The sequence below is a fragment of the Panthera tigris genome, chromosome A2 (assembly GCF_018350195.1).
Source record: "Panthera tigris isolate Pti1 chromosome A2, P.tigris_Pti1_mat1.1, whole genome shotgun sequence".
In the NCBI taxonomy this organism is placed as follows: domain Eukaryota; kingdom Metazoa; phylum Chordata; class Mammalia; order Carnivora; family Felidae; genus Panthera; species Panthera tigris.
The window spans coordinates 161,174,222-161,200,162 of NC_056661.1; the positions used below are offsets into that span (position 1 = coordinate 161,174,222).

The 25,941-nt window shown below is 44.0% G+C and overlaps 2 protein-coding genes across 3 annotated transcripts in view; one reads left to right on the plus strand and one right to left on the minus strand.

Moving 5' to 3' along the window:
- LOC102953136 overlaps positions 1-24,922 on the minus strand; it is a 41,584-nt gene extending 16,662 nt beyond the window's left edge. Inside the window, exons 1-5 of the mRNA XM_042977230.1 lie at positions 24,841-24,922; positions 24,613-24,661; positions 22,265-22,313; positions 20,162-21,022; positions 15,108-15,231 (exon numbers count right to left, since the gene is read on the minus strand). Coding sequence (XP_042833164.1) covers positions 15,108-15,231; positions 20,162-21,022; positions 22,265-22,313; positions 24,613-24,615 — 1,037 coding nt within the window. The 5' untranslated portion in view covers positions 24,616-24,661; positions 24,841-24,922. The remainder of the gene's footprint in view (positions 1-15,107; positions 15,232-20,161; positions 21,023-22,264; positions 22,314-24,612; positions 24,662-24,840) is intronic.
- Positions 607-8,305, plus strand: LOC102965699 (GTPase IMAP family member 7-like). Of its 2 annotated transcripts, XR_006213580.1 has the most exons (3): positions 613-674; positions 1,065-1,201; positions 6,886-6,966. XR_006213580.1 is itself a non-coding variant. In XM_042975195.1 (2 exons), exons 1-2 carry the CDS (start codon positions 644-646, stop codon positions 7,752-7,754), a joined length of 900 nt encoding a protein of 299 aa, XP_042831129.1. In that variant the 5' UTR covers positions 607-643; the 3' UTR covers positions 7,755-8,305. The 2 variants fall into 2 exon arrangements, 1 of the variants encoding a protein (XP_042831129.1); XM_042975195.1 differs by lacking the exon at positions 1,065-1,201 and having other exon boundaries at positions 607-674; positions 6,886-8,305.
- Positions 24,923-25,941: the final 1,019 nt, after the last annotated feature.

Sequence of the window (25,941 nt, forward strand, 5' to 3'; positions counted from 1 at the left end):
TTTTCTTGTCAGGTCATGTATATTTTGGGGCTTGAAAGAACCATATGAAGAAAACCAGAGAAGGTGTACGGTCATTGGAAGACTTTTTCCAGGCCACATCTTCCTTTTTTTCTCTTGGCTCCCAATGGTTTAGACTCTTGGCTTTGTACCTGAAGGCTGGTAAATTCTTAATGAGTAACTTGAGACCTTCATGAAAGACTATCATGAAAACCCATATGATACAATCACTGGGAAGTATCTCAGGCTCTAAATTTGGACACATCTAACTATCTTCTTCCTAAAATCACCCCAGAGTCTCCCACGCCATGCAGGGAAGATGATCCAACACCATGCCTGGCTCTGTGTGCATGATTTGTGTCATGTAATAAGGGCCTTTGGGATCCACCAGTATAACCCCAAACAACCAACATAGGTTTGGAAAATTTGGTGTGAGAGCAGGCACATGGAGAAAAAGCTTACACCTTGGTAAAACTAAAGCACTCCTCCAATTATAGGGCAATATTTCTGTCTCTTTAAAGTCAAATAGTTCCTTCACTAGCTCCACCCAATCTGAGCTTCCTGCTTCAGAGGTTTAAAGGGTGCAAACACTTTTTCCTCACAGTGAAAGCAAAAGCAGCAGCTCAAACAGATTCTTTGGAGAACAATGGGGAACTTATTAGCTCCTTCAAAAGAAGGTGAGCCTGGCCTGGGAGCAATGGAGGCGTGAGGGGCAGCAGGACATAGGGGTGTGCATGGGTGTGGGTTCTGGTCCTAGAAGGGGCTGGGTACTGTGCCAACAGCCCAGCAATGAGGATGCTACCACAGGGGTCTTGGTAGAAGGCAGGGTGGGACTGAGGAGATTGAGTGGCCCATGTCCACACGTCTCCTATTTATCAGGACAAACTTGCTGAACAGCATATCTTCCATCAGTTGCTGTCATGACAGAGTGAGTGCTGCCTGACACCCCATTCATTTCCCTTAGTGGGAAACTAGTGTCCTCAAGGCAGGTCTTTAGAGCTGGAAGGCAATTTAGAGACAAGTCTGGCCCAATCCCTCTCTTACCTGAAAGAAAATCTGAATCCCAGACGGTGTGCATGTGGTATTATCAAATTCCCCGGGATACCCAGGTCACAAATGGCACAGGAAGTCTAGAATTCAGCTGGCGGTGTCCTTTCCCACATTTAAGGAGAGAAATGGTGTGATCGACAGTGTAACAGAGGAGGTAAGGAAGGGGTGCCTTGGGGATAGAATGAGCTATTCTATAGAAAACAAATGTGTGTGAAGCCCTTTGGTTGCCTTCCCTAATTCCAGGGTTGCTACTAGTTCACGTTTCTGGAGAGAGAGTGAAATACCTCCCCTGGCCTCCCATGATCTATTTCTGATCCAATGTAAACAGAAATGTAGAATCAAGGACCTGAGAAGGAACCAGGAAGAGGCCAGAGCTTGCAAGGGTTATGCATGAGCATAGGGGTCAGACATACTTTATATTGGATCCCTCCTCTGCCCAAAGCCCATTAGCGCAGTGACCTTGGGCAACTTTCTCAGCATTTCTGAGCCACATCTATTTCCTCATTTAAAAAACTAGAGTGGGGGCGCCTATCTGACTCTGTGGGAAGAGCATGGGACTCTTGATATCAGGGTTGTGAGATCGAGCCCCACGCTGGGTGTAGAGATAAATTAACTAAATAATTAATACACTTCAAACATTAGAATACTAAAAATTACTAAATTACTAGAATACTAAAAATTTTATCATTTTATCAGTAAATATTTACATATGTATGTCTGGGAGATAAAGGTCATTAAAATATACCATGATCAGACTTCAGAAAGCAACTAGAATTTTTAAACAATTACCAGGTGTATTCCAATCCCCAGATTGTCTCATAGATTTTAAAATTGAAATCAGGGGTGCCTGGGTGGCTCAGTCTGTTGTGTGTCTGACTTCGGCTCAGGTCATGATCTCACAGCTCGTGAGTTCGAGCCCCGCGTCGGTCTCTGTGCTGACAGCTCAGAGCCTGGAGCCTGCTTCTGCTTCTGGGTCTCCCTCTCTCTCTGCCCCTAACCCACTCGCATTCTGTCTCTGTCTCTCTTAAAAATAAATAAACATTAAAAAAAAATTTTTTTTAAATAAAATTGAAATCAGCTCCAAATATGGTTTATAAATTGCAATTATTTTAAGTTTAATTTGATAAATAAGTTTTCACCTTTCTGTTTCTTTTTGTAAAATGTGTCTTTTAAAGAAACGGTTGATCTTTATCCAAGAGAATTGGACAGTGTACATTTTGCTCGTTAAATCCTCAAGATGTCATATGACATGTTCTTCTAGTTTCAGTGTTTGTATAAATTTAAATTTAAGGAGAGGCTTGATCAGATTAAGGCTTGCCTGGTTATTTGGGTGGCAATATTTCATAGGTGCAGTTGTAAACGTCCATGAGAAGGCACCTTATATATTCTTCTGTCTCTTTCTGTAATGTAGCAGACAGTAATGATAGCCTAGACTAACTTTGTTTCATTAACGGTCGCAAATTATAATATTATAATTCTATCATTCTTTCTTCATTTATTGGATGGCATAATCCTTTAAAAAGAAAGTTCCCCTGAATCATACTTTCATTTCCATAAGGTGTAGTTAATAAGACAAAAGGAATGCTTGATTCTTTTTTGTCCATGTTCAGACTGATGACATCATTTCCTAGCATACCCCAAAGAGAACACTTCACTTCTTTTGCGATGTTGGTATTGTTATGAATTCATGAACTTCAACATATTTGATGAATTTTAATCCATTGAAATTATTATTCTCATTGGTACTCAAATTACCCCATCTCTGTCTGTCCAGTCAGCCTCTTCAAGTTGGCTCTGTAGTCCTTTCGGTAAGATCCAAAAATTGTTTTTTGAAAGTGATCTCTGCACCCAATGTGGGGCTAGAACTCATGAACGTGGGATCAAGAGATGCATGCTGTATTGACAGAGCTAGCTAGGCGTCCCACGGTCTGAGTAGTTTCTGATAGAATCCTCGCTTTCTAGTATGAGTAGATAGTCTAGGATCCAAGCGTACATTTCATGGCCCACATCTGGAATCGGTACCTTCTCCTAAGAGTCCTAAAGTTTTTGGTGGGAAATGGCATTTGAAGGGCACAGTATGGGTGCTAAGGGTGTTCATTGCCACTGGGTTTGTCCTTGGGCTTCAAAACTACACATGTGCACAAAAAGCTAAGTATAGGACAGGATTCCTGAAAGCAATTTAAGATTTTCTTGACGTTTTTTCCCCCTATTTGGCCTTACACTATATCCCATTAGGACATTAGCCAATGAAGCAACTGCATTTTCAAGTTTCTTGGACCAATTCTTTGTGTGGTTTGTCTATTACACCAATTACTATGTATTTAATTTGCTTTTGATTTTTACTAGTTATCTTAAAATATAGTTTTTGTTTATAATTATGAAGCTATTTACAGATGTTCCTCACTTTCCACAAGCAGAACGTTCCTATGAAATCTTTTATGAAACAAAATGACATAAAGGAGAGAAGCCATTACTATCAAAGTACATGGAAAAAGGGTGCGCATTCCCAGATCTCCCCCAAATAACCTCCCTTATGTGTTTCTGATACTTTTAGACACAACTTGTTAACAGATGCACAAATTCAATTGAGAGAAAGCCCACATACTCATCTGACTCACAGCTCTGGTGGCTGGATGGTGAACCCCTGTGTGAGGTTCCCGGGGAAGGTGATTGGCAGCTGGCGTGGACAACGGCCCACTCGGCCTCTCTATTAGCTCAACTGGCTGTAAAACAAATGCGGAACGCTGTATTGGTGTTCAGCTTTTTTTTGTACAAATGAAAACTCCTCTTTGAATGTATTTCAGCCAGCAACAGCAGGTACACATGTAGGTCTTTCATAAAGGAAAAGAGCTGTAATTCGAACTCTCAAAAAGAAGGAAGTACATGCTTTCAAGACAAATCTATGAAATCGAAGTATATTCAAAACAGTTTCCAGCTTCTACCTTGCCCCCCGCCTTATTCCTCCCATCCCTCTGTCAGTAACTTCTTTGGTGACGGTTCAGATGATCTGCCATTGCTTTTTCATGTGCATGAAATATATGTTGCACTTTGTACCTACAGTTCATGTTCCTCCCCACTAGAGAAATGACAGTAAAGTAAATATTATTTTCTTCACTTTGCCTTTTTTTTTTTTTTTTTTTTTTTGCTTAGTGAAATATCCTGGAGATCTCTCCATCCTGGCATAGAGAGGTATTTCTTATTCCTTTCTACAGTTGGATAGTACATCACTGTGTGTATATACCTTAGTTTATTCAACCAGACTCCTACTGGTGGGTATTTGGTGGATTTTTTGTCTTTAATTATTACAAATAGTGACACAGAGAATAAACATATGCCAATGTTTTCCTGTGTTTTTGTCAGTGTAGCTCTGGGACATGAGGAAGGGGAATTTCTTCCTCTACCCTTCAATGTCTTCCAGCTGCACTAAGAATTACATTCACTTGAGGCAGATTAACAAGAGAAAAAAAAAGCAGTGTGCACAAATGCTCAGTAATGAAACTAAAACCAAGAGAATTGACCAAGGCAGGACGTTTTTATACTTTTTAGGCAAAGAGACGATGGATCTGTGAGGGATTGACAAAACATGGAAAACTTAACTTTGGGAGCATCTGTTAGGGAGGAATTCTAAGGGGACTTTGGGCTGGGGTAGTAAATTAGTAGAAAGTAGTGGGCTGTTTATACAGTCTTCTTGGCTCTAAATCTCCCATCCCTGGTCATAAGGGTGTCTCTTTACCTCCTGGGACAGGAAGGGCACCTTTTACACGGGAGATTTGTTTCCTGCTTGCAGGGGGACAGAAGAGGGTCTTAGTAATCTTCCCATACAGGCTGTATCTTAAGTTACTTTTATTTAAAATAGTCAGTATGCTGGGGCCCCTGGGTGTCTCAGTCGGTTGAGCGTCCGTCTTCGCTCAGGTCATGATCTCACAGTTCGTGGGTTCCAGACCCGTGTCAGGCTCTGTGCTAACTGATTTTTGGAGCCTGGGGCCTGCTTCAGATTCAGTATCTTCTTCTCTCTCTGCCCCTCCCCCGCTCACGCTTTGTCTCACTCTGTTTCTCCAAAATAAATAAATGTAAAATTAAAAAAAAAAAAGAAATAGTCTGTATGCCAACATTGCACGTTTAGAGGTGATATGCCCTTTACCACTACAGGCATAAATCCTAAAATTGGGACTCACAATCCAAGAATAAATGTATATGTAATTTGTATGATATTGCTAATTTCTCCTCTGTAGGTTTTAGACTGTTTTTCAATTTCATTAGCCATGGAGAAGAGAACCTGTATCCTCTCAACCTTTACTGACTGATTATAGCAGCAAATTTTTGGATTTTTGCCAAATCCGTAAGTGGAGAAATAGTATCTCAGTGTAATTTTAATTAACTATATTTAGTTATTTTCTTTTCCTATGTTGAATTTATTTTTCTCTACTTTAAGGGAGTGTTCATATATTTTTATAGTTGAGGAGCATTGGCATTTCTTTTTTTTCTTTGAACTGTCTATTCCTATGTCTTGCTCCATTTTCTATCGAGCTATTGGAATTTGCCTCTCTGCTTTTAGGTATTCTTTGTGTAAGGGGAGAATTAACCCTCTTTGATATAATCTGACATTCGTATTTTAATTGTCTGTGATGTTCGTTGTCTCCCCTTGTCTTTTAGGTCTTTATGTAGTCAGATGTATGAATCCTTTTCCTTACAATCTTTCAAATCTTAGAAAGAGTTGCCCCGCCCCTAGGTTACAAAGGATTTGTCTGAGTTTCTTCTAGTATTTATGTGGATTGATTTTTAGTGTTTATATTTCTAATGTATCTGGCAAGTGAATAGCATGAAGACGTGGGTGCAGTTTTTTCTTTTTCTGTGTGGTTTCGTAGTTATCCCAATGCTGGTTATTAGTCCATCTTTCTCCCCATTGCTGTGAGATGCTGCTTTACTGAAGATAAATGTAACGTAATACATTTAACTGGATACTCATGAATATAGTAGACCAATTAGGACTATTTCTGAATTGTCTGTTTTTGTTTTCTGTTCTGTCTCTGTTCACACACATGTCATACTGCCTTAATTATAGGGGTAAAATATTTTACTATCTGGTAGAGATGGCCCTCCCTCATCGTTCTTCTCTTTTTTGACTCTACAGGCTAATTTTCTTTCTTCATTCATCCAAATGAACTTAATAGTCAACTATTTTAGCTGCAGAGAAAAAATGGTGACAAATTTGTTAAAATTTATATTTCTATAAAATCACATTAAAGAAGTATCTGTTAAAACAGCATTGAATTTGGGGAAATGTCTGTTCTGCATCAAAGTATTTTTCTTCTTAACTCTACCAAAGAGGATGTATTGTAACAATCCATTTTCTCATATTGAACCACCCTAGTATTTCTGAAATAAATCACATTTAATTATGGGGTATTACTTTTTAGTGTCTGACAATTTATTTGGGATTTTTGCATTTGTATTCGCAAATGAGACATGTCTGTAGCTTTATTTATTGGTGAAATCTTTGTTAGCCTTTGGGATCAATATCATACTTGTGGCATAGAAAGAACAGGAAAGATTTCCTTTTGTTTTAAGTCATCAGGAATAGTTTAAGAAAGGTTAAGTGAGATCCCCATGAAACCATCTGGATCTGGTACTCTTTTGTAGGGGAACTCTTTAACTACTTTGTTGTTTCTTCCATGGTGAGTGAATTGTTTCATCTTTTTGTCTTTATGGGACCAACATGGATAGTACACTACTGCAGGTTTTCATGGAGAAACACAAAGGAGATAAGAGGAATGTGATGGTTTCCACTTACCTTCGTTGACTCTTTTTCTTCTCCTTCCCTTTTTTATGACATGGCAGACCCTCAGGAAAACAGTCTGAGGATTGTTTTGGTGGGGAAAACTGGAAGTGGGAAGAGTGCAACGGCAAACACCATCCTGGGGAGTAGAGTCTTTGAGTCTAAAGTTGCTCCCAGTGCTGTCACTCCCAAGTGTCAAAAAGCATCCAAGGAATGGAAGGGGAGAAAACTTCTTGTTGTTGACACCCCAGGGCTCTTTGACACCAAGGAGACCCTGAATACCACGTGCAGGGAAATCAGCCGGTGTGTCCTCTACTCCTGCCCTGGGCCCCACGCCATCGTCTTGGTCATCCCTCTGGGCCGCTACACAGATGAAGAGCAGAAGACCGTGGCATTGATCAAGTATGTCTTTGGGAAGCCAGCCTTGAGGCACATGATCATGTTGTTCACTGGCAAAGATAACTTGGAGGGGCAGAGTCTGAGTGACTTCTTAGCAGATGCAGATGTGAAGCTAAAAAACATCATCAGAGAGTGTGGGAACCGCTGCTGTGCCTTCAACAACAGAGCCTCAGAGGCCAAGAAGGAAGCTCAAGTGCAGGAGCTGGTGGAGCTGATAGAGGAGATGGTGAAGAGAAACAGAGGGGCTTACTTTACTGATGCCATTTACGAGGACACAGAGAAGAGGCTGAGGCAACGGGAAGAAGACCTGAAGAAGATCTACACCGATCAATTAAATAATGAAATTCAACTAGTAGAAAAGGAATATGCTGATAAATCACAGGAAGAACGGGAGGAAAAAATAAAATGGCTAAAGAGGATTTATGATGAACAATTAAAAAACATCAGGGAAGAAGCTGAGAAGGGCATATTTGAACATGTTTTAGATGAGATTAGGAAGGTGCTTTCACAAATATGGCATATGTTTTGGTAGTAAAGACCATTTCATTTTTTCTTTTGAATTTATGATGATTTGCGATAGTGGTAGATTGTAGTTTCCATAGATAGCTGTGACAGTAGCTTCTACTTATTCCTCCTATAACCTGACCCTGTTACTCCTACCACTGACTTGCGGGGCCTGTGTCTTCTACCTTGGAACTGGGCAGATCTGGGACCATTTCAATTAATAGCAGATGGTTGAAGCAACACCTTGTGACTCTAAGGTTACATGTGGGCAATGCTTCCTTGCCCTGTTGGGGTTCTTGCCCTTGGAACTTGACTGTCATGTTGTGAGAAAGCCCAGATTGTCTCTTGAGAGGCCCCCATGCAGAGGGCCTGAAGTCACTGGCCCACTTCCCAGCTCACCTTTCATTTGTGACTCACACCAACTTGCCCGCCACGCAAATGAGGCAACACAGAAGCGTGCCCTCTGGCTGCCCCTCCATCTCAGGCGAAGTTGCAGAAAGCAAAGATGATCCATTCCCACTGAGTCCTGCCCAAATGGCAGCTTTATGAGAACAAATAAATGATGGTTTTTGTTTTTAACCACTGAGCTTCAGAATGGTTTGTTATGCAGCGAGAACTAACCAGAACGAAGCGTCTTTCCAGCTCTCAGTCCCCACCGCCTCCCCTTGCCACCTGTCCCTCTACACACAAAGTTGGCATAATCAGGCAATGGCATATAGAGTTCAAAGACTCAGGAAAATTCAAATCAGAAATCCTGCACATGTTAAGCATCTGAACCACTGGTCACATGCGTCGTTGCACCGCTTGGCCACAAGTACTATGTTAGGGAGGTATCGGGTTTCTCTGGAAAGATTGTTCTGTGGTTCATGGAGATCTGAAAGTCACAGGATTCTCTTACTGTGTTTCTCTCTTTTCTTTTTTTAGGGACCATCCTAACTTAAAATGTCTCCACTTGTATCTGAAAAATCCCATCTGGGCCACATAGTCTTCATTTGCCTCTGCAGAATCACACTTCACCCAGCTCTTTGCCCCCTGAGGCTGATCTAGTTGCACTACATCGGTGGGATCTCTTGCTCTCTGACTTCTGCCTGGCTGGCCAATGGGAAGTCCAAGTCAGAGGCCCTGTGGAAGTAGAAAAGCAAGGCTGGGGTGTCCATTCTCCCACCTCTATCTCTGCAGGGCCATCTCTGACTAACTGCAACCCTACGCCAAAGCTCACAGCTCCTCCCTTGGTGGCCTTTCTACCCAACTCTTCTTCTGCATTCCAGTCTTTCTTCACCCCTTCAGGTGGGACTCAATTTTCTTATCGATACTATCAACGTCACTGTGGTTTCCAAATTCCCTGTGTCCACAGTGTGTAAGAGGCCCCTTCTCTAAACTTTCTCCAAGTACCTAATGAGAGCAAACAATCTTTTTCCCGTGAGAACCTGGTTGATAAATCTTATGGTACCCAGTTCTCTTTCAGAGCATCTTTATTGTTGTTGATGGTTTTACATTCCCTCTAGTGCTTGTTTTCTGACACCAGAAAAATCTCTCCTTACCCTTCCATGCTGTGACATTTGCAGTAAGTAGATGAAAGGTTCTGTCTTGCTAAAATAATAGAGAAATTTCAAAGTTAGATTGGTGACTGTCAGTCACTCACAAGGATTGCAGACATCCCAAATCCAAATTATTAGAATTTTTATTTGTCCTTTGTTTTGTCTGTGAACATGACTGAGAGTATTTACCATATCAGTGACTTTTCAGGAGATGGATTAGAGATTAACTCTGGAAAACTTAAGAATCTAAATACCCGCTCATTCTAAGATTCATCACCAGTACTCAGAACGCAGTAAAAGCAACACGGAAGAAAAATCCTCTCCTGAGAAAACATGTGTCAAAGACAAAGTGAGACCAAAGTACTCTTTGCCATCATGCAGTTCTTATGTTCAAAAGTACTTCCTTGTAAGTGACTCATCTGTGTGATGGTATCTCTAGAGAGGTAAGTATTCATGCTCTCCTGACTTTTTTCATTTCAGAACCGTTTAAAAGATATTTTCTCTCAGAGATATGCAGAAGCATTCTTAATACAATTAACCTGTGTGAGGGCCGTTTTAATGTGCAGCTTATGTGAGCTAATTTCTTTTTTCCCAACCTTAGGTTCTATTTTGGAAGGCAACACATACCCAGAGAAAAATGAGTAAATCAGATAAATCATTATCTCTTCACTTGACAATTGAAATATTGCTCACTCACTTCTTAACATATTTTATGTCCCAGTTTTCCCTGAAGATGGTTCTATTTCAGTGCTGAAGACTGTGGTATTTCCAGCGTTTAATGTGTGCATGATCCCTGTTGTTGAAATATGTGATAGTCATGACCCATGATGGGGCATTTAAACAAGGATTTATAGAAGAAGACCTGAGGAAGGATGTAGGTGTGAAGTCTTCTGTGAAGGATGTGTAGGATGTGTCCATGTGGGTGATGGGTAGGATGATCATGCTTCTGTTCAGAAACAGGAAAGTTCAGGGTGACAGGTAAGATTTTCAGGGGAAGGGTAGAGTCAGGAGCAACAACGTTCAGTTAGGTTTGTGACAAGTTGAATATCAGATGTCAAAGGTAGGGTCCAATATAAATGACCTGCATTAACTTGAAATCTGGGTACGAAGGTTATGTGAAAGGCTTGGGGTAAATGTGGCAGGATGTTAACATAAATATCTCCAATTTCAGCTGAATCTTTCTAATTGCCAATACCCCACAGTCAAAAGCTATATGCCAGAAGATCCACATAGGATGCCCAAAGGAAGAAGCGGGAACCAGTTTTGTGAGATTTATTCCTTCAACTAATTTGATAGATATTTGAAGGGGTCAAGAGGAAAGGACTTTTTCTTTTTAGGTTTTATTTAAGTAATCTCTACACCCAACATGGGGCTCCACCTCATGACCCTGAGATCAAGTCTCTCATGGTCTTCCAAATGATCCAGCCAGGCATCCCAGGAGGAATGACTTTTAAAAGAGAACCCTTCAATTATAGGGACAATGACAAATTTGAATTGGTCAATTCTTGGGGTTCATCTGTAGAGCAATCATCCCCCCGGTGCAGAAGGTGACCCAGGTGTAACCGTGTGACTATATAAGGGAAGCCCCACAGGGACTCCTCTCTGCGTGCCATATCCAGCGAGATGGAGGTTTTCTTTTCCCGAAGGCTAGTGAGGTGGCCTCAGGACTTTGATGCTGCCAGAGGGATGTGGGTGGTGTATGTTAAGAGACTTGATGTGTGTCTTTTGGAGTTTGGCTTTGCTCCCTGCTGGTTCCATGGGATACATGAAGGTTATTGCTGTGTTCTGTGGAGGGAGCAGGGTACACACGGTGGTGGCTGTCTTGGAAGCAGTCAAAACTTTCACTAAGGAGCAGGGAGGGGGGGCAAAAGTATAGGTTCCTCATATCAAATGTGGGCCATACAGTAGGGAGGCAGCCAAAGCCAGTTTGAAGGGGACTTGCCCAGGGGCCCAGCAGGGATCCCAACAGCTTCTGTGTGGACCAGAGGTCTGGAAGTCCAGGCACCAGGAACAGACATGGAAGCAATCGGCGGGAGGGGAGAGAGTGGCCGTCTGTTGGACTTGTGATTGCAGATTCCCAGGGAAGACTCTCTAAAGACTCATTAAAGGTCTCCTGGGCGGGGGAAGAGGCACTAAGTATGCTGCCACCATCCCCCACCCCCACCAAGGCCAGACTACACCTGACTGGTCTTCAGTGTTCCTGCCTCTTCTCCCCCAGCCCATGAGCAATCAGAGCCAAGGCAAGGACAGGAGGAGAAGGGCAGGTTGGGGAGAGCTCTAAGCAGCCCTGTCTACACTGCAGGTTCTTCTCCGGGAGCAGGCATATGCCAGGGATTGTAGAAAATGTACCCTTCAGTGAAACTGAATAATTTTTTAAAGTGTTTATTTATTTTTGAGAGAAAGAGAGGGAGACAGAGTATGAGTGGAGGAGCGGCAGAGAGAGAGGGAGACACAGAATCTGAAGCAGATATGTATTTTGCTGATTAATTTTCATTCTTTCTCTTTCCTAATACACACTGAAAGCTAAATTGTAATTTTTCATAGGCTTTGAAATGCAGTAATTTAATTACACTTCATTCCAAATATTGATCAATTTCTGTTTTTGTCTCTTTTGACCCATCAGTTATTTAAAACTGTGTTCTCCAATTGCTAAACTTATGACATTTTATTTACTTTTCTTTTAATTACATTGTGGTCAGAAAATGTTGTCTATGGTATTTCAAAAATTTTAGAGCATTTCTTCATGGACAAACATAAGAACAACGTTAATAAATTTTTCCTATGTACTTGAAAACAAGTGGCTCAGAGATTTCATTAAATAGTCTACATATGCTCATTAGGTCTAACTTATCAATCATGTGTACTTTTTGATTTTTTTGTATCTGCCTGTTCTAGCAACGAGAGGTGTGTGTTAAAATCTGTCACCATACATGGAGATTTGTCTGTTTCCTCTTGTGATTTGATTATTCCCTTTATACATGTGATGCCTCCCTTTGTGGTGCATATCAATGTAAAACTGTGTTTTGTCTTGACGAGTGGGACTACTTACACCTGATGAACAGGGCAGGTGTTTCGAGACCGTGGTGTGCATTCAACTCATCTTCTCTACTCTCCCCACTCTTTACCCTCCCTCTCTGATTTTCCTTCTTTTACAAGGGAACATCTCATATCTTTTGTAATTTACGAATTTGTTTTTTGTTCATGTTCTGCTCCTTCAAGGACCACTAAACGATTCAGAAAGGCAAGGATCCTTACCAGCTCTAATTGCTGATGTATTCAGTTGCCCAGAACAGTGCCTGGCACATGATAAGCTCTCGAGAATTATTGAATGAAAAGTCTATGTAGTTTGATATTCTGTTCTTATTTATTTAGAATGTGCTTGTAGGTTTACCTACACTTTTGCTTTCAAGTTTTCCCTCACGTAACGTTTTTGACTTGGATTTCTTCTTCAGTTCCCTCCAAAACTCTTTATTTTTTTTTAACTGAAAACATTGGTGCATTTATCATAGTTAAAACTTGTGACTTATGGGGATGCATATTTAAAGTTTTAGTCTTTGCTTTTACTTGTCCAACCTGTTCCATATTTCTTTTTCTTCCCCTTCCTCTGTGTGGTTTAACTTGAATGATTTGGATTTTTTTTTCACATTTTGTGTTTTTCTCTCCTAGTTTGGAAATTATGTATGCTTTTCCTGTAATCACCCAATGATTACAACATACATTCTTAACTGTTCAAAATCTCAAGAAATCTGTTTTAATCTTCTTCATATACAACAAATTAGAACATTTTAATTCCATTCCCACCCTCAACCCCAATCTATATATTGTTATTGTTGAATATTTAATTTTCTCATTCTCCCCGATTAAACCTTAGGAAGCATTAGTATTATTTTACACAGTTTGCATTTGTTTAAACTTCCTTTTTTTTTTCACCTGTGATTTACTATCTGGATTACTTTCCTCTTGCCTCAGATACATTCTTTACAAATTCCTGTAATAAGATTGTGCTATTGTCAAGGAATGCCAGTCTGTGTTGCCTGAAATGGGTGTATGTATTTTGCCCTTAGTTTGACAGCAATTTTCTCTGAGACTAGGATTTCAGGTTGATTGTCATTTTCTCTCAGCACACTGAAAACCTACCTCCACTGTTTCCTGGCTTCCTCTGTTTTGCACCTGGCTGGCTAAGTTGATATAGTGCTTGAGTCTTACTCTCAGGGTCATGGGTTTGAGACCCATGTTGATGGGTGTAGAGCTTACTTAAAAAAAAAGAGGGGCACCAGGGTGGTTCAATTAGTTAAGCATTCAGCTCTTGGTCTGGGCTCAGGTCATGATCTCACAGTTCTTGGGATCAAGTTTCACAGTGGGCTTTTCACTGACAATTCAGAGCCTGCTTGGGGTTCTCTCTCCCCCTGCTCCCTCCTGCTCACTCTCTATCTCTCAAACTAAGGCAAAAGAGCATGATATAAGATTTAGAGAATTTGGTGACTCATTAAAAATGAACAACATCCGAATAATAAGGGTCCCAGAAAATGAAGACAGAGAACACAGAGAAGAAGGTTTATGTGAGGAAATCATACCAGAACACTTTCCTACCCTGAGGAAAGACAGACATCAAAACCCAGGAAGCACAGAGAACTCCCATCAGATTCAAGGAACACCAACTATCAACAAGTCATTTCATATTCAAATTCACAAAATAAACAGACAAGGAAAGAATTGTGAAAGCAGCAAAGGAAAAAAGCCCTTAACCTACAAGTGCAACCAGATCAGGTTCTCAGCAGACCTATCCACAGAAATTGGCAGGACAGAAAGGAGTGGCGGGATATATTCAAAGTGCTGAACTGGAAAAGTAAGCAGCCCAAAGCTCTTTATTCAGCAAGGTTGTTTGTTCAAAATAGAAAGGGAGATAAAGTGTTTCCCAGACACAGGAAAACTATAGACGTTTGTGACCAGTAACCAGCCTGGAACGAAATTGTGTGGGGGACTCTCTCAGGGGAGAAAAGGTGAACCAAAGCAAAAAAGACAAAAGCAACAAAGACCAGAGAACACCACCAGAAACTCAAACTCTAAAGGCAACACAATGGCAATAAATTCATATATTTCAGAACTCACTCTAAATGTCAATGGACTAAATGCTCTAGTCAAAAGACACAGGGTAACAGAATGAATAAGAAAACAAGTTCCATCTTTAGGCTGTTTCCAAAAGACCTATTTTATTATTTTTATTTTTATTTTTTCTCTCTTGTTTTTAATATATGAAATTTATTGTCAAGTTGGTTTCCATACAACACCCAGGGCTCATCCCAAAAGATGCCCTCTTCAATACCCATCACCGAGCCTCCCCTCCCTCCCCTCCCCCATCAACCCTCAGTTTGTTCTTAGTTTTCAAGAGTCTCTTATGCTTTGGCTCTCTCCCACTCTAACCTCTTTTTTTTTCCTTCCCCTCCCCCATGGGTTTCTGTTAAGTTTCTCAGGATCCACATAAGAGTGAAAACATATGGTATCTGTCTTTCTCTGTATGGCTTATTTCACTTAGCATCACACTCTCCAGTTCCATCCACGTTGCTACACAGGGCCATATTTCATTCTTTCTCATTGGTGTGCACATTTTCTTAAGCACCAATTCTCTGATACAGATTTGTGAGAAAGGACAATGAGATAGGGAGATTTTAATTCTATTTTTCATTCCTCTTGAGTTAATAGTTGCTTTTGTAGGAAAAATGCTTTGAGCGGGCTTATGGAAATGAGTCCCTTAGACTTTAAGTCAATTGCTTCCTGTGGAGCAGTGTGGAGTATGCGGGGAACAGCCTACCCAGCAAAATTAAACATAGACGCTGCACAGCTACCTCATTTTCACCCTCATGGTGAATTCCCTTGACAATCTCCCAACCAAATTTCCATACAATTCTTCATGCTTCTTCATTCCTCCATGAACTGAGGAAAAGACAATATACCTCTTGCTTTCTGAACCTGGAGAGGTGGAATCTGGGACACATGTCTCATTGGTTTATTCTTTCTTCCTCTCTGTTTTCTTTCCCCTAGAAGAAGACAGAGTGTTCTCAACTTCAATTATCTGGACATCTACTATATAAAATTCTATTGTGCAGCAAGGGAGCCCTGGGCTTTGTCATGCAAGTCAGACAAGTGATAGACTATAGGCAATCCCTTGTAAAGAAACACCAACCCTGGATTACAAGGCTGTCATGTTTTCACAAATCCTTTTTTTCTTTTTTAAGTCTAGAAGCTGTTTCTTCAGGTTTTTCTCTATACTGTGTGAAGCATTAGCATGTATCAGAGCCATCGGGAAGTCTTGTTAAAGTACAAAGCCTGATTCAATAGGCTCAGGGTGGAGCTTGAGAATCTGCATTCCCTACAGGTTGTGTTGTTCACAGGTGTTGCCCATGCTGCTCTTCTGGAACCATACCTTCAGAGTGACCGCCCAGTCGCAAATAATCTCACATTTGAAAGGGACAAAGTCATTTCAATCATATTCAAGGCATTTCCCTCGTTCCAAATGTTACCAGCTAGATTCAGAATACCGAAGACTCCTCCTCCCCAAGATTCTCCAGTATACATGCAAAGAACTAAATCATAAAGGCAAAATACCAGATTTCTATCCAAAGTCTAGGACTCCCTAGTAAAGAGGGAGTGGAGACCAGAGCAGGGGCCAAAACCCAAAGTTGGAAAACTTTATTCTTCTTCCTGAATGGAACAGAGCTAGTCGCACATCCTGGGGCCATCTGACAACCAGATTTACTGTCCAAGAAGGTGACTCAGCTGGGACCTGCCAGAAAGAATTTCTTTGGTGTGTATACAGAATGGAATAAGGGACCAAAAGTGTGGGTCACGTCTGGCCCCAGTAAGCTAAGACAGAGAAAGTACCATCTGTTTCATGTTTTTAAAAAGTAAAACATAATAGGAAAAAGTGGTCTACTGAACTATCCTAAAATTCTCACATTCGGAAACACATCAATCACTGTCTTTCATGAGGAGATCATTTATGAAGGGCTTGCAGCAGAGTTTCTGCTTCCCTGGGGTGAAGGTAGAGGGATCAGCACTTTCTCCTCTGAGCCAGAGAGAGGTGAGTCACCTCTTGTATCCTTCTCTGTGAATTTCAAAAAAAATGCTAATGAGGTGCCTGGGTGGCTCCAGTTGGTCAAGCATCTGACGATTGGTTTCCTTTACTTGAGGTCATAATCTCATGGTTTCCTGAGTTGGAACCCTGAGTAGGGGTCCATGCTGACAGTGGAAGGCCTGCTTGGGATTCTGTCTCTCCTTCTCTCTCTGCCCCTCCCCCTTTGTGCTATCTCAGGCTCTGTCAAAATAATAAACTTTAGGGAAAAAAGGGAGGTGGGATTATACCAGGTGCACCTGACCTAATCAAAAAATATTTAAAAGCAAGAGATTCTCCCACTGGAGAGAATATCCATGTTGAATATCCATATGGAGAACTGCCTATCAAGAGGGGCAGCCAGGATGACCCTCTGAGAGGAGGAACTCAGTCCTACAACCACAAGTAACTCAATGCTGTCATGCAACCCAGAGAGGTCTCTCACCAGATCCTGGCTGAAATCACATCTCCATCTTGGACCTCCAACTTCTAGAACCATGGGGAAAATTCTTCTGCTATTTATAAGTGGCCCAGTCTGTGCTTTTTTAATTTTATTTTTTATTTTTTTAATATGAAATTTATTGTCAAATTGGTTTCCATACGACACCAGGTGCTCATCCCAACACGCGCCCTCCTCAATGCCCATCATCCCTCGCGTCCCTCCCACCCCACATCAACCCTCAGTTTATTGTCAGTTTTTAAGAATCTCTATTGGTTTGGCTCCCTCCCTCTCTAACGTTTGTTTTTTCCTTCCCCTCCCCCATGGTCATCTGCTAAGTTTCTCAGGATCCACATAAGAGTGTAACCATATGGTATCTGTCTTTCTCTGTATGACTTATTTCACTTAGCATAACACTCTCCAGTTCCATGCGCGTTGCTACAAAAGGCCATATTTCATTCTTTCTCATTGCCAAGTAGTGTTCCATTGGGTATATAAGCCACAATTTCTTTATCCATTCATCAGCTGATGGACATTTAGGCGCTTTCCATAATTTGGCTATTGTTAAGAGTGTTGCTATAAACATTGCGGTACAAGTGCCACTATTCATCAGCACTCTTGTACCCCTTGGGTAAATTCCTAGCAGTGCTATTGCTGGGTCATAGGGTAGTTCTATTTTTAATTTTTTGAGGAACCTCCACAGATTTCCGGAGCAGCTACACCAGTTTGCGTTCCCACCAACAGTGCAAGGGGGTTCCCGTTTCTCCACATCCTCTCCAGCATCTATAGCCTCCTGATTTGTTCTTTTAGCCACTCTGACTGGCGTGAGGTGGTATCTCAGTGTGGTTTTGATCTGTATTTCCCTGATGAGGAGTGATTTTGAGCATCTTTTCATGTGCTTGTTGGCCATCTGGATGTCTTCTTTAGAGAAGTGTCTGTTCATGTTTCCTGCCCATTTCTTCACTGGATTATTTGTTTTTCAGGTGTGGAGTTTGGTGAGTTCTTTATAGATTTTGGATACTAGCCCTTTGTCTCATATGTCATTTGCAAACATCATTTCCCATTCTGTTGGTTGCCTTTTAGTTTTGTTGATTGTTTCCTTTGCAGTGCAGAACCTTTTTATCTTCATGAGGCCCCAAAAGTTCATTTTTGCTTTTAATTCCCTTGCCTTTGGAGTGTGTCACGTAAGAATTGCTGCAGCTGAGGTTAGAGAGGTTTTTTCCTGCTTTCTCCTCTAGGGTTTTGATGGTTTCCTGTCTCACATTCAGGTCCTTTATCCATTTTGAGTTTATTTTTGTGAATGGTGTACGAAAGTGGTCTTGTTTCATTCTTCTGCATGTTGCTGTCCAGTTCTCCCAGCATCATTAGTTAAAGAGACTTTTTTTCCATTGGATATTTTTCTTGCTTTGGCAAAGATTAGTTGGCCATACTTCTGTGGGTCCAATTCTGGAGTCTCTATTCTATTCCATTGGCCCATGTGTCTATTTTTGTGTCAACACCATGCTGTCTTGATGATTACAGCTTTGTAGTAGAGGCTAAAGTCTGGGATTGTGATGCCTCCCGCTTTGGTCTTCTTCTTCAATATTACTTTGGCTATTCAGGGTCTTTTGTGGTTCCATACAAATTTTAGGATCGCTTGTTCTAGCTTCAAGAAGAATGCTGGTGCAATTTTGATTGGGATTGCATTGAATGAGTAGATAGCTTTGGGTAGTATTGACATTTTAACAATATTTATTCTTCCAATCCATGAGCACGTAATGTTTTTCAATTTCTTTGTATCTTCTTCAATTTCCTTCATAAGCTTTCTATAGTTTTCAGCATCCACATCTTTTACATCTTTGGTTAGGTTTATTCCTAGGTATTTTATGCTTCTTGGTGCAATTGTGAATGGGATCAATTTCTTTATTTGTCTTTCTGTTGCTCCATTATTGGTGTGTAAGACGCAACTGATTTCTGTACATTGATTTTGTATCCTGCGACTTTACTGAATTCATGTATCAGTTCTAGCAGATTTTTGGTGGAATCTATCGGGTTTTCCATGTATAATACCATGTCATCTGCAAAAAGTGAAAGCTTGACTTCATCTTTGCCAATTTTGATGCCTTTCATATCTTTTGTTGTCTGCTGATGCTAGAACTTCCAACACTATGTTAAACACAGCGGTGAGTGTGGACATCCCTGTCATGATCCTGATCTCAATCCCTCAGAAATACAAGCAATTCTCAGGGAATACTATGAAAAATTATATGCCAACAAATTGGACAACCTGGAAGAAATGGACAAATTCCTAAGCACCCACACACTTCCAAAACTCAAACCCGGAAGAAATAAAGAGTTTGATCAGTTATCAAAAATCTCCCAACAAATAAGAGCCCTGTACCACATGGTTTCCCTGGGGAATTCTACCAGACATTTAAAGCAGAGATAATACCTATCCTTCTCAAGCTGTTCCAAAAATAGAAGGGAAGGAAAACTTCTAGACTCATCCTATGAAGCCAACATTACTTTGATTCCTAAACCAGACAGATACCCAGCAAAAAAAAAGAGAACTACAGGCCAATATCCCTGATGAATATGGATGCAAAAATTCTCAGTAGGATACTAGCAAATCAAAATCAACAGCATATAAAAAGAATTATTCACCATGATCAAGTGGGATTCATTCCTGGGCTGCAGGGCTGGTTCAACATATGCAAATCAATCAAAGTGATACCTCACATTAATAAAAGAAAAGAACCATGTGATCCTGTCAATCGATGCATAAATACCATTTGACAAAATTCAGCATCCTTTCTTAATAAAAACCATGGAGAAAGTTGGGATAGAAGGAACATACCTAAACATCATAAAGGCCATTTATGAAAAGCCCACAGCTAATATCATCCTCAATGGGGAAAAACTGAGAGCTTTCCCGTTGTTTTTTTTTAATAGCAACTCAAGCGAACTAAGGCAGTGTCTACGTTTTGATAAATGCTCACACACGCACACAAATGTTTGTTTCCCTTTGCCATGAATCCACTTTCTATATAAAACACTACCAGTCAATGCACTATTTTTTCAAGAAGGAAAAATACATCCAAACTACTAAAATGAATTAAGGACATTTGAAAGTTCACCACATTTATTTGAATAGTGTACATATAATCAAAAGTGACATTTGAATGCTAAAAGTGAACTTGAGCCTTTGCAAAGTCGATACAGTGTCCAAGGCGTCCTGAGTCATTAAGACTCCCAGTCTGAAACTCCAGGTTTCCTTTGAAATTGGGTTTAAGTTCCCCTCAGCGCCTTGACCCAGCCCCTTTACCCTCCAGGCTCCCCGCATTTGGAAGGGCAGCTCCTTCAATCTGGGCCTGGAGCCCCCCGCTGGAGAAGCAGCAGGACAAGTAACAGTGCGCCCCCCAGCAGCAGGAGCGCCAGCGGCCACCCCCGCTTCGCGGCCTCCAGCCAGCGCCGCCCCCGCCCCCACTGCCGCCCCCACCCCCGCCCCAGACCGCGGGCCGCCAGCCCCGCGGCCACCAGGCAGAGCGTGTCCTCCGGACGCGCGTGGCGCCGGGCCCACGCCAGGCCGTACACGTCGTCGGTGAAGGGCGCGCCGTCGTGCTCCAGCGCCAGCCGCTCCACCAGCGCCAGCAGCTCGCCCACCTGCGCATCGCGCTCGGCGCCCGCCGCCCGGTTGTCCAGGGCGCACACGCGGCCGCCGCACTTGGCCACCAGGGCCCGCAGCGCGCGGTTGTCGGTGGCGCGCACGTAGTCGTGCAGCGAGCCCCCCTCCAGGTCCTCCCGGCGCGTGAAGACGAGCACGGCGCGCGCCAGGACGCCGGCGCCGAACAGCTCGCGGACGCCGCGCGCCGCCTCCTCGTCCTGGGCGGTGAAGCGGCCCAGCTGCGTGACCAGCAGCAGCGCGTGCGGCCCGGGCGCCGAGAGCAGGTAGCAGTTGGCCCGCTCGGTGCAGTCCGGGTCCGCGTGCCGGCCTTGGGCGGTGAAGAGGTCGGGGGTGTCGGTGACCTCCACGCGCCACCCGGCCCAGCTCCGGCTCCCCAGGGCGCAGCTTCTGGTCACCGGGGTGGCCGCGAGCCTGGACGGGAAGAGCCTGTGGCCCAGGATGCTGTTGCCCGTGGCGCTCTTGCCCACTCCGGTCCTGCCGGCCAGGATGAGCCTGAGCCTGCGCTCCTGCGCGAGCGGCTGCTGCTGGTCGTCCGGGTCCTGGGAACCTGTGAGGACAGAGTAGGCGTGGGCCGCCGGCCTGAGAGCTCGCGTCCCGCTCCACCGGGGCTCCGGGGTGCCTCCTGAACGGAGGAGGGCACCGACGCCTCCCGCTTCTGCTTGTCCAACAGGCCTTTCCCAGGCGCTCTGGTTAGAGCTTGTGCGGCTCCGGGGGCATCTTTAGCCACCTTTCTTCCATCTTTGGCTCCAGTGCGTGCACCTGCCCCCCAGTCCATGCTCCGGCACCGGGTGCACACTGCTCTGGAGGGTCCCCCTCGATGGTCGCAGGCCATGACTTCAGCTGACATTGCCTCTGGTCGTCCGCACTTTGCAGAGCTGCTCCGTGCTCGACGACTTCCCAGGCCTCTGCCAGACTTCTCCCAGGGGCCATCCCAGCGAGGAGATGCGGGAGGGCACAGAAGGCCTGGGAGTGAAGGGCTGTCTGGAGTCCCAGACACCCCGGGTTGGAATCACAGCCCCGCATGTGCCAGCTGTGGAACCTTGGGCGAGTTTAGACTAAGCGTTCAACGTCTTCTGCATATTGGGAGGGGTGACAGAGAGTTGTTTCTCCCAGGGTTGCTCAGAGCATTAGGTGACAGGATCTCTTTCTTTCTTCCCTTCCTCCACTTCCCCTCCTCCTCCCTCTTCTCTCTAGTAAACCTGCTTCCGGTAAGACACAGTTAACCCTCCATCCTTGTTCACTGACACAGTCTACCTGGTAAACTGTGTTCCCTCCAGTCCATGATCTCAACCCTCCACATCTTCCGTGGGGATCGGAGTAGATGTATTATCCTCAGTGTACCCTTTGGACCCAAGGCACAGTCTGGTCAAGGCACTTAATATCCTACAGTAGGTCAGGAGCAGAGGTCCAGCAAAAATGCAAAGCTGGGACTCTAGCTGTTTCACCCCAGCATGGGGACATGTCTGGGATTTGTCTCTGTTCCGTCTTTTTTTTTTTTTTTAATGTTTATTTATTTTTGAGGGAGACAGAGACAGAATGCGAGTGGGTTGGGACAGAGAGAGAGGGAGACGAATCTGAAACAGGCTCCAGGCTCTGAGCTGTCAGCACAGAGCCCAACGTGGGGCTCGAACTCATGAGCTGCGAGATCATGACCTGAGCTGGAGTCAGACGCTCAACCGACTGAGCCACCCAGGTGCCCCTATGTGTCTGTTCAGTCTTGAGTTAGCCCATGGCCTTGTGACCCAGAGCTGACACCTAGGGGCAAGTACACACTGAGATCAGTTCTTACCGTAGGCATTCTCTTCATCTCTGGCCATCTTGCGTCCTCCCATGCCCACCTGAAAGAGTTCCAAACACAACCTGTTAGTTCCTTCATTCCTTCAATCATTCATTTGTTTATCGAATAGGTATAACTACCTAAGGTGGCTCAGGCAAGGTCCAAAGAGCTGGTGACATCCCAATGAAAGGTCATGCTTCCTGCCCTGCGCTGAACATCAATCAGAATTTGGGGAAGAAGCCTGGAAGGACCTGGTTGGTATTGGAACCAAACCGTGAGAACCTTTGGTGAGCCTCATTGGTTGAAAATTGGGAAAGATACCTATCTCCCGTGCTGATCTGAAGAACCTGTGTTCTGCTCTCCGAAGACCAAAGAATTCGGCTTGTGTCATTTGTGTAAATATGACCTGTGTGCTGGAGAGATGGGACACTCCCTTCCGGCTCCTGGTGTTCCTGCCCCGAATCTGAGGCCTCTCAAACTAAGCGATGACCCCAAGTCCGGCAGGATTTACTACAGATAGCCACTCAGTGATGCAGTCTGCTTGATCTCACGAGGACCTGGTCACAAGGGCGCAGCTCTGCTCTGTCTGCTTCGCCAGCCCTGTGTGCCACTCACTCCCCTTCTGGGTCAGCTGCTCCGCAGAGGACAGGTTTCAGGGCCTTTCCAGCCCACCTGTGCGCTCACCCCCATGACCACTCCTTCTCTCCCACATTTCTGTCTGAGTCCTGTCTGTGCTCCGCCATCCATTTCAAATGCTACCTCTTCATGGCAACACCTGACTAATGCAGGTGACCGTGCTGTGTCCCATGGGCAACACACAAGGACAAGCAAAGGGAAGGGTTGATTGATAACTTGTCTCTGACCAGTTAGATGACAGGTTTGTCTTCTGCGTAGCGCCCCTTTCAGCTCCCCAAAGCCCTTGGTAAAGTTGATCCCACAGGCCTCAGGTGAGTAGTGATCTTGTGTGTAAAAATTAGCAAACTCCCATAACTGACTGCACAGCAGAACGGAAGAAACAGCCAGAAGATTCAGTGCAAAGAACAAGAATTTAGCTAAAGCAAGAAGTCCTTATCAATGACGGAAGTGACCAAGTGTGCTCTAGGAAATCCACTGGACTCCTGGCCCCTATGGGACTTCCCAAAGGTTTGCGATGGTTTGGGATGGGATTTGAAAAAATTTTCCAGAGTTTCTGAGAGCTGACATCTGGGGTTTAGAGGCTTGGAGTCATTGACTGATGTAGAACATGGAGACTCATATCATCTTAAATGCGATTGGATATTATGTAGTCCCCTGCTTCCTGAACCTGCTGTCTTTGGGAAATATCTATGGGAGTCTTTAAAATATATACTTGACATTTTGTTTCATAGATCTGCACTTTAATAAGAAAAAAGGGGGTGCCTTTTTGGCTCAGTCTGTTAAGTATCTGACTCTTAATTTGGGTTCAGCTCATGATCTCATGGTTTGTGGGTTTGAGCCCCTCATCAGGCTCTGTGCTGATAGCACAGAGCCTGCTTCGGATTCTCTCTCCTTCTTCATGTGTGCCTCCCCTGCTCACATGTCTGTCTCAAAAAACAAACAAACAAACAAACAAACAAATAAATAAACGTTAAAAAAACGATATCTCTCATCCCTCTTCCTGAGGGATTTTTTTTAATAAAAAACTTTATTTTACTGTTTTCTTATTTTATTGAGAGACGGTGAGACAGAGCATGAGCAGGGGAGGGTCAGAGAGAGAGAGGGAGATGAAAAATCCAAAGCAGGCTCCAGGCATTGAACTGACAGCACAGAATCCATCCCAGGGCTCAAAGCTTAATGGACCAAGCCACCGAGGCACCCTCCCCAACCCCCTGAGTGATTCTAATGCATTGGGTCCCTGCTCTGAGTTTCTGAGCCATTCATCCTGTCCAAGCCCTTCATTTATAGCCAGTGTGTGGGGATGAAGCTGGCTCCCAGCGCACAGAGCCCTGGGCAGCTTGGGCGGGGGACGGGATGTGCAAGGACACACAAGCACGTGTACTGCAGAGGTCTGAAGACCATGTTCATAACTCTTGCTGGCTCCTGCAAGTCCCTGGGGGTGCACAGGGCTGAGGAGGTGGAAGGTGTGAGTGGGGTTCGGCTCACAGACACGATTTCCACTCTGCGATGTGTTCTGAGGTTAGACTCACTTGTTTGTCCTCAGAAATGTCTCTCTCCTTGGCTGCACATGCCCTCAGAGGGAGTGTCTGCAGCCTTCTCCAGCGTGCTCAGCCCTGGCAGTGCTTCTAGCAAACACCTTTCTGACCAGGCGAGGAGCAGGGCAGGATGAAGTCCGTAGTCCCAAGTAAAAGTGTGCGCACTCCACGGCTGAAAAAGATGCTTACCATTTCTTCTTCCCTTGCTTGTTCTGAAACTCAGAGCTCCCTGAAAAGCCTGCAAGAGTGAAGTTATTCTTCCTAGATCCCGCTCCCCTTCCTGGGAGGTAGTAGAATGCAGGCGCCCACTCAGTGAGCTGCAACCAGGCCCTGAATTCCTTAGAGCCCCCCTAACCCCCCCACTTCCTCCAGTCCCCTCTGCCCCAGGTGGCTCCCTTCCTTCCCCTGTGTGCTCACCTTCGAGCCGAAGTGGTGACAGGCTCTGCTGTTGGCTGCAGAAACCCATGACCTGGTGCTGTGCCTTGGGTTGTGAGTACAGAGGCTGTTCCTGCCAGCACAGCACAGGGAGGAAGTCTCAGAGCCCAGGGAAGGAGGGCCCAGTGGTGCCGATTTAAAGGGACAGGACGTGGGCCAGGTGGGCTAGCGCGTGGTGCCTTTGTGTTCTTTCCACTGCGAAACCCACCCCCTGCTTGGGACTGTGCTGATCCTTTCCAAAGGTCTCTGTGGCACCACATCTTGTTCCCGGGAGGGGCTGTTACCTCAATGAAGGGCAGTTTAGATTTCTGAGGCTTGTTCTCAGTGTTGGCCTCTGCCCACTACTCTTATGTCCAGTTGCCTTTTGCTTTTTGGGTGTTTTCCTAGAAAATGGCCTCTTGAGAGTCTCCTTCCCCAGGAATCAGGGAGGAATCCTTGACTGGACATCAGTGTGGACAAGGCCACCAATGTGGTCCTCTCTGCCATCTCTTCATTCCTAAAGAAAAAGAGGTCTTTTCAGCTATTAAAGATCAGACAGCAGGAAGAGGATGGAATTCATAGGAGACTTAGTCTAGCCTCAAGTTGGTATCTCTGACCCAAGTGTCTATTTCTCCTCTCAGGAGGTCATGAGAGAGTAAAATAGCCGTGAGTAAAATAGCCAGACATTGTGTGGAGAGAAGGCTACAACAGCGTATGGTGCTATGTGCCCTGGACCTGGTTTGTTCTGGAATCAACTCTGCGATCTTGCCTAACTCACTTACAGTTTCTGGAGTCACCTCTCCCCGTGTGTAGTGAGGGTTTTCACTTAACCTGAACCTAATACTCTGGGGCCTGATTTTTAGCCAGTCTTGCCAGTTCATTCTCTCTAGTGAAGATACCTAACCCATGCCCCTCCACCTTATCCCCCCACACCCTATCCAGCTTTATGGAGATATAATTGAAATGTAACACTGTGTAATTTTAAAGGGTGCAAGGTGTTGATTTGATACACTTCTATATTGCAAAATCATTGCCACCATAGTATTATTAGCTAACACCTGCATCACATCACATATTTACCATTACTCGTTTTGCGTGAGAACA

Coding starts and splice junctions, on each gene's coding strand:
- LOC102965699 (XM_042975195.1), top strand. CDS start 644: ATGGGGAACTTATTAGCTCCTTCAAAAGAAG. Junction 675..6,885: donor ATTAGCTCCTTCAAAAGAAG/GTGAGCCTGGCC, acceptor ATGACATGGCAG/ACCCTCAGGAAAACAGTCTG.